The sequence below is a fragment of the Vanacampus margaritifer genome, chromosome 7 (genome assembly GCF_051991255.1).
Source record: "Vanacampus margaritifer isolate UIUO_Vmar chromosome 7, RoL_Vmar_1.0, whole genome shotgun sequence".
Lineage (NCBI taxonomy): Eukaryota > Metazoa > Chordata > Actinopteri > Syngnathiformes > Syngnathidae > Vanacampus > Vanacampus margaritifer.
Window position 1 is genome coordinate 10158083 of NC_135438.1, and position 17366 is coordinate 10175448.

A 17366-nucleotide genomic window follows, 5' to 3' on the forward strand; every position below is an offset into this window, starting at 1 on the left:
CCATCCAAGAAAAAGAAAAAAAAGACACCAACAGAGGAAGACAGACTGTACTGTATTTGTTTTGTACCAGCATTACATGCACTCATAAGACCATTGGTTGTGTATACTGCAACATCCAAAAGCAATCATAATATTTTCCACCTATTTTATAAGAGGTGCTCAGTTGAAAAGAATGCTGAAAAAGCACAGAAACGTCTTACAGTTGGACTAACGGACAGTACAATACTTCCTATGGCCTAAAAAGGAACTACTGTACCTGAAAAGCTAGTTTAACCTTTCTCTAAACCCGCCTTATTTTGAAGTTTGGTTCCGGATATGTTACCTAAAACGCTTTTATTTTGAAGTGTCAATTCGGATATGCGGAGTTGTCTTGCAAATTGACACCGGTGCGCTCCTCTTTTTGATCCATGAAGACTGCCTCTCGATACCTACCTGGCTGACACCACTGCAGGTCCTGTCGGCCGCACAAGGTAAATCCAATTTTATTGGATAAAGACGTTTCTTTATTTTTAAGATTGTCTGTGATTGTTAAAAACGAATTGGGGGGAAAAACAAATCTCAGTTTTAAATCTTTGGCAAAAAGTGAGTTTGTCAGGTTGAAAGACTTCCGAGGAGAGGTTGATTTCGCAATCTTTTTTGGGAGGGTGGGGGGTCTACTCGCATAACAAAAAATGGACTGCACCAAACGGTTGTTGGTTATTCTAACTCCTCTCAACATGTCAGGGATGATCATAACCTAATGTTGAAGGAATAGCACAAGTTGTCTAGAAATGTTGCGAGTTCGTGTGAAAGGCAAATGGTAAAAAATTGTAGCTGACACATTGTTGTCAAACTGGTCGAGCCACTAGGAATACACCTGACCTGATACTGACTCCTGGATTTGTGTGGTAGGCTACTACCTGAATTGGGCAAAACACATGAGCTCTCTGTCCCGTCTGTTCAACGGTAATAATATTAATCTGTCATTTACTGTGTACGGGTACTGTACCACAGCAATTAAAAACATAAATAAAATTTAAAAAACATCTCCGTTTATAAAGCAGCCATATTTATCAACAAGATTCTTAAAAAATTAGCGTACAACAGATTGTTTCGTGATGACGTTATTAATGAACTATATAAGATAAAGGATAAAAATCAATCTCCAATAGGAAATTTCCCGGGTTTATCAAAGGCATCTGACACAGTGGATTATTATTATATATATATATATATATATATATATATATATATATATATATATATATATTTTTTTTTTTTTTATTACAGAAATTCAAATTTGGGAGATGAGGTATGCCGGCTTTATTATGGTTCTCTAGCTAATTGGAGAACCGATTACAGTTTGTCACATTCAAAAGGAGTAAACTCTTCTAAAATGTGGTGTTCCTCAGGGATCAGTCTTGGGGCCATTCTACCATTCTATATATACATTAATAGTTTGTCAAATGCATCTGATCAGTTATCAAAAATCTTGTTTGCAGACGATTCTATTTTTATTTACGTTAAACCACAAAAACTAATTGAAAAAAACGTATAATGGTTCCAATCGATAAGCTTTCACTCAGTATTAAGACACTTCATCTCATTTTATTTGGTCAAAATACCAGAGGAAACCTGTAAATAAAACGGCATATTTATTATATGCCAATAACTAAAGCTAGATGAAAAAATGTCATGAAAACCTCAAATCTCACATATTCCATCTAAAATTGCCCCAAATATTGGAACAAATGCAAAATGTGTCACAGTAGGCCACATGACATTTCTCAACTCTTTTCTTCCCTTCAGTGTGGACCAGCAGCCAGGATGATCCCAGTGGGAGAATTCCGAAACATCGGCATCGAGCAGAACTCCAAGTACCGGGTGCTCAAACCGTGGTGGGACGTTTTCTCCGAGTACCTGTGCGTGGCCATGCTCATGATCGGAGTCTTTGGATGCACCCTGCAGGTGAGCCCAACTCGGACATGAAATCTGACTTCCACATCATAGGCGGTCTTTACATTAGCTAGGCTAACACGACAGAGTCAACAGTCGCAGAAGCAAAAACTGGTTTTGGATATTGACTCTTCCCCGTCAATGATCTTTCCATCCGTTGTCTCCAGCTCACCCAAGACAAGATCGCTTGCCTGCCGAGTCCCTTCACCAGTCCGACGCCAAGCGCCATCGACTGCAGCCACATCCGCCACCACGGCGAGAACCAGTCGTGGGAGAGCATGAATCTAAAACCGACCAATCCCGTCATCCGGAAGGTGCTTGGCCGCAAGAACGATCTGGACATCCACCAGTACGTCTTCATCAACCACTACTGCTACGAGCGCTTCGTGCACTGGTACGCCAAGTACTTCCCGTACCTGGTGGTGATCCACACCATGATTTTCATGGTAACCAGCAGTTTTTGGTTCAAGTTCCCCGGGACCTCGTCCAAACTGGACCTGTTTGTCACCATCCTGGGGAAATGCTTTGACTCCCCCTGGACCACCAGGGCCTTGAGTGAGGTTTCTGAGGAGCGGGGCGAGGAGAAGTTGGTCAGCTGGAGGAGGAACACCGTATCCAAAGATCCTATGGAGAAACGAGCCGAGGAGGAGGAGACCGTCCTGCTTCAGCGCTCCGTCTCCTGTAAATCCAATCCGGATAAGAAGACCCAAGATTCTCAGTCGGCTCCGTCCGTGTTGGATAAAAAGGAAGGCGAGCAGGCCAAGGCTCTGTTCGAGAAGGTGAAAAAGTTCCGAACTCACGTGGAAGAGGCGGACATCTTGTATATTATGTACGTGCTGCAAACCTCCCTCAAGGTCTTTAAGTTTCTTCTAATCATCATCTACACCGCCGTGCTGTCTCCAAACATCGAAATCGTGGTGCGCTGCTTGGTTCCGCCCGAGCTGACCGGTTTTGACATCTATTGCTGCAACCACAACAAAGCTCACCTGTTCTCCAAACTGGCTTATTGCTACATCTGCTTTGTGGCCGTCTACGGCATTTTGTGCATCTACACGCTGTACTGGCAGTTCCACCGCCCGTTGAGGATTTACTCCTTCGAGCACGTCCGGCTGGAGACGGGCATCAACGACATCCCGGACGTGAAGAACGACTTCGCCTTCCTTCTCCACCTTGTAGACCAATACGACGACCTCTACGCTAAGCGATTCGCTTTCTTTCTGTCTGAGGTGAGCGAGAGCCGACTGCATCAGCTCAACCTCAACTACGAGTGGACCGGCAAAAAGCTGCGAGCCCGCCTGGCCAAGAACGCCAGCGACCGGCAGGAGTTGCATCTGGTTCTGTTGCCGGGACTTCCCGACACGGTCTACGAGTTGGCCGAGATCGAGTCGCTGAAACTGGAGCAGGTGAAAAATGTCTCCATCTCGCCCAAGGTGGCGAAGCTGGAGAGTCTTCGGGATTTGTCGCTGATCTACTGCCAGGCCAAAGTCCAGCTGCCCGCCTTGAACCACCTCAAAGAGCAACTGAAGTTCCTGCGCCTGTGCTTCGAAAGTCTGGACGAGGTTCCTGAGTGGATGTACCACCTGCAGCGACTCGAAGAGCTGCATCTGAACGGCCCGTTGAGCAACGAAGTAGCCCGGAGCGCCACCCTGGACTCCCTCCGAGAGCTGGCGGCCCTGAGGGTCCTCACCCTGCGCTGCAACCTGACCAAGATCCCGGCCAACATCGGCGACGTGGCGCAGCAGCTGCAGCGTTTGTGCATCCACAACGAGGGCACCAAGATGCAAGCCTACAGCAGCCTGAAGAAGCTGAGCAACCTGGTGTCGCTGGAGCTGGTGGGCTGCGAGCTGGAGCGGATCCCCAGCGCCGTCTTCAGTCTGAGTAATCTACAGGAATTGGACCTGAGGGAAAACAAGCTGACCACCGTGGAAGAGATCCTGAGCCTGCAGCACTGCCAGCGGCTGGTGACGCTGCGCCTGTGGCACAACAAAATCACGTACATCCCCGATCACATCAGCAAACTGCACACCTTGGAGACTCTGGACGTCAGCTGGAATAAGCTCCGCAAGTTGAGCCCGCGATTGTTCTACTGCACCAAGCTGAGGCACTTGGACGTCTCGCACAACCAGCTGACCGCCATCCCGCCCGAGGTGGGCATCCTGCAGGGTCTGCAGTTCTTATCGGCGGCTTTTAACTCGTTAGAGACCCTGCCGGACGAGCTGTTCTCCTGTAAAAGGCTCAAGACTTTGATCCTGGCAAACAACTGCTTGTTCTACCTTAGCTCCAGGGTGGCCAACTTGGGCCAATTAATCCGACTGGAGATCAAAGGGAACCGCCTGGACGCGCTACCTGCGGAGGTCGCCGACTGCCCCCTGCTGACATCCAGCGGGCTCGTCGCCGAGGAGAACCTGCTGGAGTTGTTGCCGACGCATGTGCGCGCAAGGTTGACTAGTAGCTGAGTTGATCCAAAGGAACTGCTTCACTCATTTGAGATGGATTTACAAGTACAAATTCAAATGGCAAATTATGGCCCAGATGCATTTAGCGTTTATCCACCTCAGGGGGGGCGGCCATTTTGCCACTTGCTGTTGACTGAAAATGACATTGCGGTGTCTCGGGGCTCAGGACCGATCACGGTTCACCTGTTTTTTTCTGCGTTTGGTCATGTGACATTCGCAAGCTGAGCCGTGATTGGTTGTTACCTGAGCGACTGTGATGTCATCTTCAGGCGACGGCACGTGATGGAACAAGGCAAAATGGCCGCCCACTGAGATGGATAAAAACGGGTGGATTTTGCTGCTTTTATTTATATTACATAGATGCAATATTAGAACATGAATAGAACATATTGTTAAGATTTTGGGTTGACTTCCCCTTAAAAAATTAATAATGGCTATCAAGCTATTTTTAATCTTATTTTTAGGCATTTACGTTTTTGTTTATTATTATTTTTTTGTTTTTTACAAGTGAACTCTTTGTCAACATTTTATATCACCAGTTATTAAGTATTAGCATACATGTATTTTTTTGGCTACCCCCGCCCAGGATTTTTTTTAAAATAATTTTAAATAGTATCATTTGTCTATAAAATTGTTGTCAGTGCACCTCTGCATGCTCTGAGGTGCCACCTACTGTAGCGGATGTGCAATTACACTTTATTCTAGTACGGTTAAAATAATAAATAAAAACACACCACGAACCCCCAATTTGAGAAGGACTGGTTTGAAGTCAAATGTTTATTTTTACAGTTTGAAATCTAGACACAAACGTCGCCTCTATTTTACACAAGACCGAAACGCACCTTTCTGATTCTTTTGTGGCTTCTTTTCTAACAACTGCACATTTTTAACAGTGTGGAGTCTTTTAGGTGGGCAATAAGTGTTTCCCACAGTGTCACATTGCCGCCTTTCAGTTGGCAAACAAGCGGAGGGAGACGGTGAAGGGAGCTTTTCTTTGCACGCTGACGGTATAATATGTGCTCTGTTCAACGAGAGAGAAGAAGAAGACTGAATTCATACGTTTAAAACAAGTCCAAAAGTGTCAGAAAGATGCGGCGGTACATAAATCGCTTTGTTTTTCCACATATTTTTTTATCTGTTACATATTACTGAGCACGGTTTGCATTGTTTTTTTTTCTTTTACTACCTCTGCTGTATTTTATATCGAATGAAATGTAAAATAATAAACATTGTAAAAAATAAAAAAAAAACTTTCAGAACACTTTGTAATTTTTAACATTATTAATGGTTAAACTACAGGATGCCATCTGGTTAACAGCAGCATCAAACCAGGACGAGTCGAATGGTATACGCTTTTTCAGCACGGTCATGTTGTGACTTGCTTTTGTAAAAGCAGGTCAGTTTGCAAACATACTTCAGGAAGAGTACGACGATGTGCCTTACACTGCACCTATAAAGCTCCAAACATGAAGGTTCTTGTTCTGTGCAGATGTCAGACATAGGCCTTATTGTGGAAATAAGAACGACAACAACGTGTGCTCGTAACTGTCGTGTGTTTCCTTAACTTGTCCGCCAAGTTTTGTGAACAAAAGCAATGTGACTTGGTGGCAAGATGCGACACGTAAGAAGCATGTTGTGTTTATGGGCGTGTCGCTTTAAGATGGGTTGAATGGATGGATGCGTCAGGATGAAGCGCCGGTTGTGTTATAGCTTTTCACATTCCAAAAATGTGCAAGCTAGTCTAGGTTTATTGTAGGTATTATTTTCCACAAGTGTAAAAAGGGTTGTTTGTCTATATATTATATCACAAATACAAGCAGGCCAACTGTAAACCCTTTAGATTTTGTATCTTTTTTTTTTTTAGGACAAAACCGAAGAACTGAAACTTTTCTACATTGAATCAATCTACAACTTATATCACTGTAAAGGTTCGGTCCCCTAAAAAAAAAAAAAAAAAACTGACAACAAAAGTGACTACACCCTTAAGAGAAACTGTCGAAAGTGGGGCCAATTATCTTTTTTTCTACAATGTAGTCAGAGTATGGTTTAAGAGTGTAAATTTGTAAATGTACTGTTCCCTAAAATAACTCAACATACAGCAATTAATTATTATATACACAGCTGGCAACAAAAGTGAGTGCACCCCTATAAGTGAAACAGTATATGCAGCCCACACAACAGTTTGACTTTAAAAGTTTATTTTGTGCTTTCATATTCAAACGGCAAACTGAATTATTTCATTTGTGTATTAAAAGCATTCTTGGTATAAATAACATTTAAAACAATACAAATAATCACTGCTATATCAGCAACAATAAATAATTTAAAGTCTAAGTTCATCTAGTTTCATGCAAGGTTAAGTTCGTTTTGCACCAGTTCAAGTTTCAGACCATTAAAAATCAACAAGACAAACAAATCAACTGTTACAATTGTTACACATGAACACAAAACAGTGGGAGGGAATCAAACTATGTGCACTCCCGATTCAAAGAGCAAACAGATAAATAGGTTTTAGTAAATAAGGTGCCTACATTGCACTGTGCAAAACAACCAACTGAAAAGTAGCTGCCATGACCACTTAAGTGCGTCACGTATGAACGTCAAGCTAAGAGAAAAAATAACTTTTACATACATGCCAACCAATTCAAGTCACCAGGTTTGAAAAGACCCCCACGGCGCGGCCGAGACTACGAACGGATGTGAGCGAAGAGCAGGCGGATCATGTCGGGCCGGCGGGACGCCCGGGCCACGTCCACGGCGGTCTGGCCGCGGGCATTGGCGCGGCCCAGGTCGGAAAGCGGCGCCAGGAACTCCACGGCGTAGCGGTGGCCCTCGCGGATGGCCAAGTGGATGGGCAGGGCGCCGGCGTGGTCCGCCACGTTCACCGAGGCGCCGTGCTCCACCAGGACCTGCAGCGTGTCCACGAAGCCCGTGCGGGCGGCGTCGTGGACCGGAGCGGTCCCGCCCGCGTCCTGCACGTTGGGGTCGGCTCCGTTTTCCAGGAGCAGGCGGGCGACTTTGGAGTTGCCCATCATCATCACCTGCGCAATAACACTCAGGTGAGCCCTTCTTGGGGTTCTCGCCTCTTCTCGATCTTTTTTTTTTTTTTTTTTAGACGTGTCACTGATCCTTTCGGTCCACGTTGACGGGGAAACTCGTAGTTTGGGTTTGATGTGTAGCTTTTGTGACATTGGTCCCGGAACTTATCTGACACACCTCATAATGGGACTTGTGTCATGTAAAGTCACATCATATCAATCTGACATCCCTGCATGAATAAAAGTTTTTGTTTTTTTTAGAACAGAAGGCATTTCCAGGAATCAATGTTATTTTTAATCTTTGTTTGTTTTAAATACAGGCCTATTTCATCAGAGAATAAAGGTATCTCTTCCAGAATAAAATGTGACTTTTGTCTCCTGTTAAACGTTGATTTAAATGTCATGACTTTATTCCAGTACTGATTATGACTTTTTATATTGACAAGTAACATCTTGGTTCTTGTAAAGATACTACTGTCCTTAAATTTGCAACTTCATTCCTCACAAATTTTGAGGAGTTGTAGCATTTTTTATTATTTTTTTTTTTAATAAACAATTTTTTTTTCTAAGGAGAGCTCAGTATTGTTCATTCGATTTGACATCATCATTGCTCTCCTTTTTAAAAAAAAAAAAAAAAAAAATGTTTTTGTTTCTAATTTTTTTTTATTTTTATTTTTATTTTTTAAATATATACATATATACATATACACATATATATATATATATATATATATACATATATATATATATATATATATATATATATATATATATATATATATATATATATATATATATATATATATATATATATATATATATATATATATATATATATATATATACACACAATAAACAACTTTTTTAATAGTGATGGCATTTAGGGGTACACATTATACGTTGAATTGGTTTCAGCTTTAGGATTATGTGGGGGTTCTTGGGGGGGAAAAAAAAGTTGAATGAATCCTTACTCCAGAAGTCTTACTAATAAGACAAACAAAATAAAATACATTGGATATTATGTAAATGTGGCACCCATTCAAAGCATAAATAATTCATAGTTTAAAAATAAATAAATAAATAAAATAAAAATAAGTGTGTGGCTCCAAATGACACCCTTGTCTTTAAAAGTGAGCCGGGTTAAAATTGACAGTGGTTATATTTATTTACACTTGAATGACAGCTTAATAAAGTAATGGAGAATTTTGTTATTTTTAATTTGGTATTTTGAAAATACTGTGTCACTACTGCGGCAAGTTGGAGTAGTGGTTATCAGGTCTGCCTTACAGTTCTGAGGTTCTGGATTCGAATTCCAGCTGCAGTCTTTGCGTTTGACTTTGTACCAGGGTTTTTTCCTGGCTCAAGATGAGGCAGAGGTGGTATCATCCTGACTATGATGAGTGACTACCGATACCGATACGTCGGTGCCAATACCAGTCTTATTTTAAGGTATTGTACTCAGGGCGGTGACCGATACCATTATCGACCGCCCTCCTGCAGCCGTTTTTACGATCAGGGACAAGAAATTATATGACTACAAAGTTGCCATTAACTTAATGCAATTTTAAGGAAATATAATATATTGTGGTAGAACGGTCTTTCTTTAAAATCATCTGTCATTTATGGGTGGGGAATTTTATTTACTTTTTTGGTATCAGTGACTAATCAAATTGGTATCCCAGGCAACATATAATAATTCCATGTTTCAATAATAAGAATAATAGTTCCAATAAGAATTATAACTATTATCATGTTAAAGCATTCATTCATCATCAGTCACTCAGGCTGGAGGTGGCCGCCTCTGAATTTTGTGCACAGGAAAAACCCTGTATAATCTTCTTCTGTTTGAGTGTACTCCACGTACACGTAATACATGTGTTGAAGGCACTAAACGGCCCAGATTGTGGAGTTATTGCGTCAGTCACAAAATGAATCTTGCGACATGCGTCAACTTTGCATCATAAATGTTGCTAATCCATTTAGGTACAAACTGTAGAACTTAATCCGATGCAATGTCTCAAATGAGTATGGCCGTTTGCTCGAGAAGCATTTGTAACAAGTGGTTAATTTATGAAAGTTTGACAGCTAAAGATGAATAAAAAATTACTCGAACAGCATTTGTTACAGCGTCACAGAATGATGAACTGATTCCCAACAAACTGCTCCATAATTATGAAGAAAAAAAATCCCACCAATCTACCATCCCTACCAACACGCTGTGTCCTTCACCTGTAGCGCAGTCCTGCCGAACTCGTTGACAGTATCGGGATGCAGCCTGCATTCCTCCAGAATCCTCCGCACCTCGCCGAGGTTCCCCCGGGCAGCAGCTGCCGTCAATCCTCGGGCGCCGTGCGTCTGCACCATGTCCGACTCCGCCTCGTCTTCACGTCTGCTCACAGCAAAGCAAGGAAAGGGAAGGAGGAGAGACGTCTTAGACAAACAAACAAAAAGCCAACCCCAAGGCGACGGAGGATGAACTCGGTTAACTTCATTTTCACCGTATTCAATTTGCGGTTCGTTCGAGGGTAACATTCGGTCGGCTCCGTCCGTATCGAGTAACCGAAAGCGACCTCACGTCAAAGGAATCTTTGACTGCGGTTAGCTCGCAAGCTAACGGCTAACATAAAAGAGACCGGCGACAAGGGGTTTTAAAAACCTACTACCTTGGTGGATTCGTTGAGAGTTGGCGACGTCACCGAGCTCCTCGCCTGATGTCCTCAAGGGTGGCTATTATTTAACTGAAATACGAACAGTAAATGTTTATTAATATTAGGATAATACATTTGCCCGCTGAGTGCCACACAGCTGCGTCGCGAGTGTACAATTTACAAACACTGCAGAGTAGCACGCGTCGACCAATCACGGCTCGCTAAGAGGGTGGGGTCTTGTCATATATGGTAAAGAGGCGCGGCCAAGACTTCGTTACTACACTATCACCGTGGCAACAGTAGAAGTCGGCCAATCAGAACGCGTGCTGAAGAAAGCGGGCGATTCATATACGTTAATGTTTGTGGAGGAACTTCATTCATTATCTCCCTTTCCACACAACAACGTCTGAAACTTTTTCATTCGTCGCGGAATTCTACAAGTAAAAAAAAAATTTAATAATAATATTTAAAAATAAAAATCACAATGCAATACTGAAATATAGAAAATATGTTGCAAACTGGTCTAATTTGAATAAACAAATACTTTATTTGTTTTTAGAAGCTTTCAACATTAATCAGGATCATAAAAATCAACTTCCTTACATTTCAACAATCAAGATCAGAGACATTAAATAGCTCAGGTGAAATTGAAAAGGCAGTCTTCTCAGTCCAATAGTCTAACATCCGCAGGCTTTAGATATTGGTCCGCAGCTGGTAATCTAAAAAAGACAAACAAACAGCAAACATGTTCATTATACTGGTACTAGTTGATCATCTTAATGTTAAAGAACTATGTTAAGGATTACAGTAAATTATTTAAAAAAAAATACAAAAAAATGTATATGCTTTTCAAATACTGTAGATAAAATACTCCAATTAAATCCTCTTTTTTTTAAATGATATGCAGTATAGTATATTATATGTGTACCTAATAAACTGGCCAGTGAACATATACTTTGTATATACATTGCACAAGTGGATAGACAAACGGTAATAATGAATAGTGAATTACCTCCACTTTGCGTAATGTAACGGACCCACGGCAATGCTTGGTAACCACTTTTTTCTATGATCTTCATGTATCGCACCTGTTAAAAACATAGGAGTCAAACACACTGTTTGGAGGTCTATAATTGTAACATTTTCATAACATTTCATTCCGCTGTCCATATTTAATTCTACATGACATGCACCTCCAAAGGCCAACATGCTTTACTGAGGCAATTCTATAGCATTTAAATAACATTAAAAAAACAATTGGAAAGAAACATGCATGCATACCTGTATTCCAGAGACTGTGAAGTAAGGGATTTCAAATTTGACAGTAATGGGAGGTTTGCCTTCAAGCTCATCATTCTCTACACTGGGTAGACCAAAGTGGGCCCTCATTAGAAATTCCTTGCCTCCCTACATGGTTGGACAGAGCTTTTGTTAGAGCCAAATAAAAGATCGTCAACTACAATAAAACACATATTGTTATTGTAGGGCAGAAACCTATTATGTCCAGATTTGGTCAAGTTAATATTTTTTCCACAAATTTATACCAGTCTGCACATGGGTCTGTTTATTATTATTATTATTTTATTTATTTTTTACAAATTATTGACCGATGCAATGTTAATGGGTCAACAAACATGATTTGTGGGATGCATGGATTCTGCCTGATGCTAGCAATAATTACATGAAGAAAAAATGATTCTCGACTAAAACACGACATACACAAAAATTCAAATCAAAGATTTGTCTTACTGGGAAAGATTTGATGGTCCACACCACCAGGTTCTTCTCTGGTACATATTTAGCATGGCCCGTACTGGTTTTGAACTTGGGCGAGTCGGCATCACTGGGGACAGGAACCCTCACTTCCACGTTGTTTGCAACGGATTGTTTTTTAAACTGGCCCTTTGCCTGAAGTAGAACAAAAATAGTAAGTAATAAAGCAGGAGAAAACACATGACAAATGAGAGCTTTTCAGTCGGGTTTGCCGTTGAAAGTGTCCAGGCCGCCGTACCTTCACCATGATTTCCACTCTGCTGTGAGAAAACTTCTCTATAACTGATTCAATCCATATCAGCGGTTTCACCTACAACAGATGACAATTTCAATTACAGTTTCGAAAATTGAAAAAAAATGGACCGCAGCGCATTGTTGTGAAATGAACTAACGTGGGTATTGATGCGATAGGACATAAGTTCCGACTCCCCATCCGGAGGAACGAAGGAGATGGTGCGGTCGTTCTCGAAGCGTGACAGACGTACACACTGGTGGAACTTCACGTCTTCCATCACCACCGTCTTGCCCTTGTCACCTGAACACATGACAAAACTTGTCAAAATAATTCACCGCGGTTGATTCGGGTCGGCGTTGGCAAAGGTGCGTACGTCCGGTGAGCGCGAACAGCACTCTGTCGTTGAGGCCCAGTCGCAGTTCGGGCATCCCCGACAGCATGGTCTTAAGTTTGATGCTGCCCACGATGTCGCTGCTCATTACGCTGCCGTTTGCGTTCACCTGTGGAAACAAAGTTGAAAGAGAAAATATACATCTTGTAGTTAAAAAAAATAATAATACAATCACTTCATTTCTGAATATTTCACACACACACACACACAAAACTGTGTGCAGTAATGGTAAATTATTACGCGAGTACTATTTTTTTTAATTGAACTCCTGAAATAACATCTAGTGTGTACATAGTGTCAAATATCTCAATAAATCTGATTATCTTCCCTTGGGGCACCACCTGTTCCCACTTGGCAGGCATTTATTTATATTTGAGGTGAGCCATTAAAGCAGCTGGCGATTGACTGAGGTACGGCTTTTTTATTATTAATATAACAGAAAGACGGCCTAACTGCATTATTCATTGTCAGTTACAGCATATGTTCTGCGTCTATGTGTGTGTGTGTGTGTGTGTGTGTGTGTGTGTGTGTGTGTGTGTGTGTGTGTGTGTGTGTGTGTGTGCGTGTGCGTGTGCGTGTGCGTGTGCGTGTGCGTGTGTGTGTGTGTGTGTACTAGGCTATTTGTAGTAATTTGAGCTAAAAAGTAACAACTTCTTATTCACTGGCGGACCAGCTCATGTTGTGATAGCACTATATCAATCCCAAGATGACATTTGGCAGTTGTCTCACAAATTAAATTTGGCTTTTGATCGTGTCACTTAATTTTTTTTTTTTTTTACTAATGTTGATTTGTATCTAGAACAGTATGTTAACAGTAACATAAAATACATATTTTATTTTTTCCCCCCCCACTTTGTGTATTACCCTAACCCTTCCACAAGTCTGCACCAGAGCCCTTGCTAGTAGGAAAGTAGTACTTGGTATCAAAGAAGCACTCAATCTTAATTTTATGTTGTCGAATTTGTCTTGTTGAAGTAGAAACTTACCAACACATTGATAGACTCAATGACATCGATAAAGACTTCGTTCTTTTTGTATTTGATGCCCTCGGACCTCCAGGAAACGGCGTTGGTGACCGTGGTCGGCACCTTCGACTTTGCCACCTCAAGTTTGGCGCCCTCCTGTGTAATGTACCTACACAAAAAGACATGATCAATATTATTTTTTTTTTCTGGAGACATGATCAATAGTTGATCGATTATCCGTATGTCTGTCTCAGCCTCACTCCTGAAGGATCTTGCTGTCGGTAGTCTGTGGAAACCCGAAGTCCATCAGCTCGTCCAGAAGCTCGTAGACCACCACAAAGTTGTCCTGAATGCTCTCCTCCTCCAGCTCCTTGAAATACTCTGTAAACACCTGCGATACGTACAAATTAACTGTGATGAGTGACTTTTCTGGTTAACTTCCAACGTGACTGGGAAAATAACAAACGAAACAAGTAAACACACTCACCTCGACAACTTTATAAAGGAAGGAGTATACAAGTGAGGCGTTTGAGTTCTTGTTTGTGGTGGCCACCACTGCCGGAACATCAAGTCAAGGAGTTTTTATATAGCGCTAAACGACTGCCTACCATAATACTGTATAAGGTCCACAGCAAAGCAGGTGTAGCTAATGTTGCCGCTGTTATTTTTTATAAACACATCCCATCTCTAAAAGCAGGTGAAGGATACGGTAGAGGTTGCTGTGTTTGATCCACATGAAGTGAACGTTGCCATGTGACATCACGGGACACATCAGCCCTTCCTCGTCGTGTTGCATGAGCAGAGGCATGAAGTGGTCAATTTCCGCCATGTCCACGTCGCCTTTATAGTTGCGACATATCAACACCTGGAAAGCAGGAGAATATCAGATGGTTTAGTGTGCCTGAAAAATGTGTACAATTTGGGAAATAGAGAGAAAAGTACAGTAGCCTATATTGCTTCAGTTCATATACAGTGAGCCTTGCCCAGTGCCTGCAAATAGTGAAAATCCACGGAAATGAACAGCCATTGAAAAGGGAGTGGTGGTGGGGGTTATTCAATAAATACAGTGCAGGGCAGAAATATTTCCCCTCCCTTCTTTCTTGTTAGGGGTGTGAATTGCCTAGTACCTGGCGATTCGATTCGTATTACGATTCATAGGTCACGATTAGATTCGATATCGATTAATCCCAATACGAATCAAAAAAATTATAATTGCGATTTTCTTACTCAAATTTAGAAAATACTAATCAGTAAACTTGTACATGTACACTGTAAGATTTGTGTGAAAATGTATGTATCTGAAAATTCAGGCTAATAACTGAGCCACTGCATTTAGCAAACGGCTTCCAGTCTGTTTCATGTTTGAACAGCACTGAAATCAAATATTAAGGCTTAATGTTCCATCAATATAACATTCTTCCATGCTTAATGTGTGAATCCTAACCCTAAGTAAGACATTTTGTTGAATATTCCCATAAAAAAAAAAAGTTAAAAAATCGATTCAGCCGCATATCAAATCGATTCGAGAATTGCACGCTGTAATATCGCAACATATTGCTGAATCGATTTTTTCTAACACCCCTATTTCTTGTGGTTCTTTGTGTGTTCTTTTTTAGTACATGTATTATTATTATTATTATTATTATTTAAAAACTGCATTCTAAACTCTAAACTTCTGACACATTTGTTTTTGGAATCAGGGGTCATGTTTTCTTTTATTCAACTATTTATTTGAATTTATGTCAAAATGGAAATGCCATATTATTTTAGCTTGTATTTTTCATTGTTTTGAATGAAAAGTACATTTTGTTTTGAATATTACACAATTCTTGTATGTGGCCTGCCCAACCTCAAATGGTCGTTTGACTCAATGAACCAACATTTTGTAGACTTTTTTTTTTTTTTGTATTTGAGTACCCTTATAACTTGCTAAATTCAGAAACCTAAAGCACAGCATCGCTTTACTTACAATCACACAATAGAGAATCAGCCCTTTAGACAGCGTTGGGCGCTAACATGTCCGTCAAGTTGTATTTGATCAAATTTGATTGCCAATTAATGTTTGACAACAGGCCTTAACTTTGCTGCAGGCGTTCTTCACAGACGCCTACCACTCAACCCGGAAGTACAGAAATAAGGCTAAATGAGTACTGTATCATGAGCGCTTCATTAATTTTTAACAGGACCATTAATGTTTGACAGTTAAAGCGGCATTTACCGTCTAAAACGTACATTTGTTTGGTCATGTTGGTAAAAATCGGTGGTTTAAAAGAGTTGAATCACACAAAAAACAACGTCATATATCAATCTTACCTTCCCCTTGAGATCCAACACAAACACAGCCGAAAGAGACATAGTTCACGAACACGCACAAAAACAGTTTAAAGTTTCAAACCAGAGTCAACAACTCGCATAAAATATATCTAATAACGCTAAAAACTTCCACATCGAAGCAATTCATCAACGTCAGTCGTATACTCCGCACCGCGGCGCTTTCCATGAAGGCGTCACGACGTCACCGTATCCAGGTGAAACATTGACCAGGCTCACCTGGGCGTCAGACGAGGGTGCACCGCTCAAGTTGGCCACGCGAGGACGCTGCGTGCACACAAATGAGAGATGTTGTCCAAGGACAAATAGAATTAGCGCATGGCAGAAGGGAAGTCGCAGAAGGGAAGTCAGTTGATTCAAAGAACTCATTGTTGAAAGCAGCTGGGTGGATTTTAGTGTGGTGCATCATTGTGAAACCGATACTAGAGACACCTTCTGCACCCTTGCTTCACATTTAGACATTTTATATATAAAAAAAAAAGTATATTTATTATTATTGTAAATCACTGTAACATTATACAGCATGGATATTAACTATGTGGCAAAAATGTCACTTGAGTAATGATTAAAGTATTGTATAAAACAGTGCAAATATTTTAAATTAAAAAAAAAGTTCTTGAAGATTAAACGTGTATTGTTAAAGTTAAATACAACTGAACTGTACACTTCATAATCACACAAGGAGCCACATTTTGAGAATCATTACATTTGAAGTCCTCTTGGGAAACAACGCGAAAATAACATTCGGCAACTGCTCCTGATATTTTATGCACCTTTTGACTATACATCTGGTTCTAATAAACATTTTCTCCCTGGTGCATGTGATTGAACTTGATTGGTTGCCAAGCAGACATCTATTGTGAGTTGGCGTCTTTGTTCGGAACCTGATGGGAGACAATTTTCCCCTCATCTAAATCACAACCCTTAACAGATTCATCTTTGTGGACACTCCCCGGTCGCAACGATGATAAAGTGGCGTGAGATGCGGCTCCTCCCACTCCTGCAGCCAGCCGACCAATGGCGAGGCATCCGCGGCATGAGGTGAGTGAGGATGAGGGCGGGTGGAGCAGGTAAAGCATGCGGTGAAACTGCTCATTGTCTCATGGGAATTGCGCCGCAGCCTCATTAGGATGTGTAAAAAAACAAAAAAAAATGTGCATGTTGTGTGATGCAACGACTTGACAATGCACGTAAAATGGTGCAACTTGAGTGAGATTCAAATAAAGTAGATTCATTGAAAACAAACAAATCGTGTCAATGAATGAATCTATTGGCGTTAACAATCGGTTGTGGAATGTAATCGGTTGTGGAATGTGGATGCCTGAACTGGACCGGCAACATAACGTACGCGCGTGCAGCAATCAAACTGGCATAACGCCTCACTGTGATATTTTTGACACTTGACCTCCACCATAATCACACATACACACTCACTCACTCACTCCATTACACCTGACGAGAATCATTGCGGTGACAACCATAAGCAAAAATAAATCATCCACATGTGAACATGCCGTTTTACACATGTGGTACGATTTTGAAACCAACATATTCAAATGGCCAAATCACATTGCTAATATTTACATCTAAGGGG

At 41.2% G+C, this 17366-nt stretch overlaps 3 protein-coding genes across 3 annotated transcripts; 1 reads left to right on the top strand and 2 right to left on the bottom strand.

Moving 5' to 3' along the window:
- Nucleotides 1-22: 22 nt before the first annotated feature.
- LOC144054863 (volume-regulated anion channel subunit LRRC8C) lies at nt 23-5617 on the top strand. The gene is made up of 3 exons (XM_077570238.1): nt 23-470; nt 1789-1947; nt 2103-5617. The coding sequence occupies exons 2-3, from the start codon at nt 1807-1809 to the stop codon at nt 4389-4391; spliced, it is 2430 nt and encodes an 809-aa protein (XP_077426364.1). The 5' UTR covers nt 23-470; nt 1789-1806; the 3' UTR covers nt 4392-5617.
- Nucleotides 5618-6572: 955 nt separating this feature from the next.
- Nucleotides 6573-10748, bottom strand: cdkn2d (cyclin-dependent kinase inhibitor 2D (p19, inhibits CDK4)). The gene is made up of 4 exons (XM_077570093.1): nt 10681-10748; nt 10093-10167; nt 9659-9818; nt 6573-7432 (listed from the first exon to the last, which is right to left on the bottom strand). The coding sequence occupies exons 3-4, from the start codon at nt 9791-9793 to the stop codon at nt 7079-7081; spliced, it is 489 nt and encodes a 162-aa protein (XP_077426219.1). The 5' UTR covers nt 9794-9818; nt 10093-10167; nt 10681-10748; the 3' UTR covers nt 6573-7078.
- On the bottom strand, nt 10093-16248 carry ap1m2 (adaptor related protein complex 1 subunit mu 2). Its single transcript, XM_077570092.1, has 13 exons — nt 15755-16248; nt 14150-14306; nt 13929-13996; nt 13702-13832; nt 13463-13610; nt 12459-12585; nt 12243-12385; nt 12089-12160; nt 11827-11985; nt 11359-11484; nt 11090-11165; nt 10681-10796; nt 10093-10167 (listed from the first exon to the last, which is right to left on the bottom strand). The coding sequence occupies exons 1-12, from the start codon at nt 15794-15796 to the stop codon at nt 10771-10773; spliced, it is 1275 nt and encodes a 424-aa protein (XP_077426218.1). The 5' UTR covers nt 15797-16248; the 3' UTR covers nt 10093-10167; nt 10681-10770.
- Nucleotides 16249-17366: the final 1118 nt, after the last annotated feature.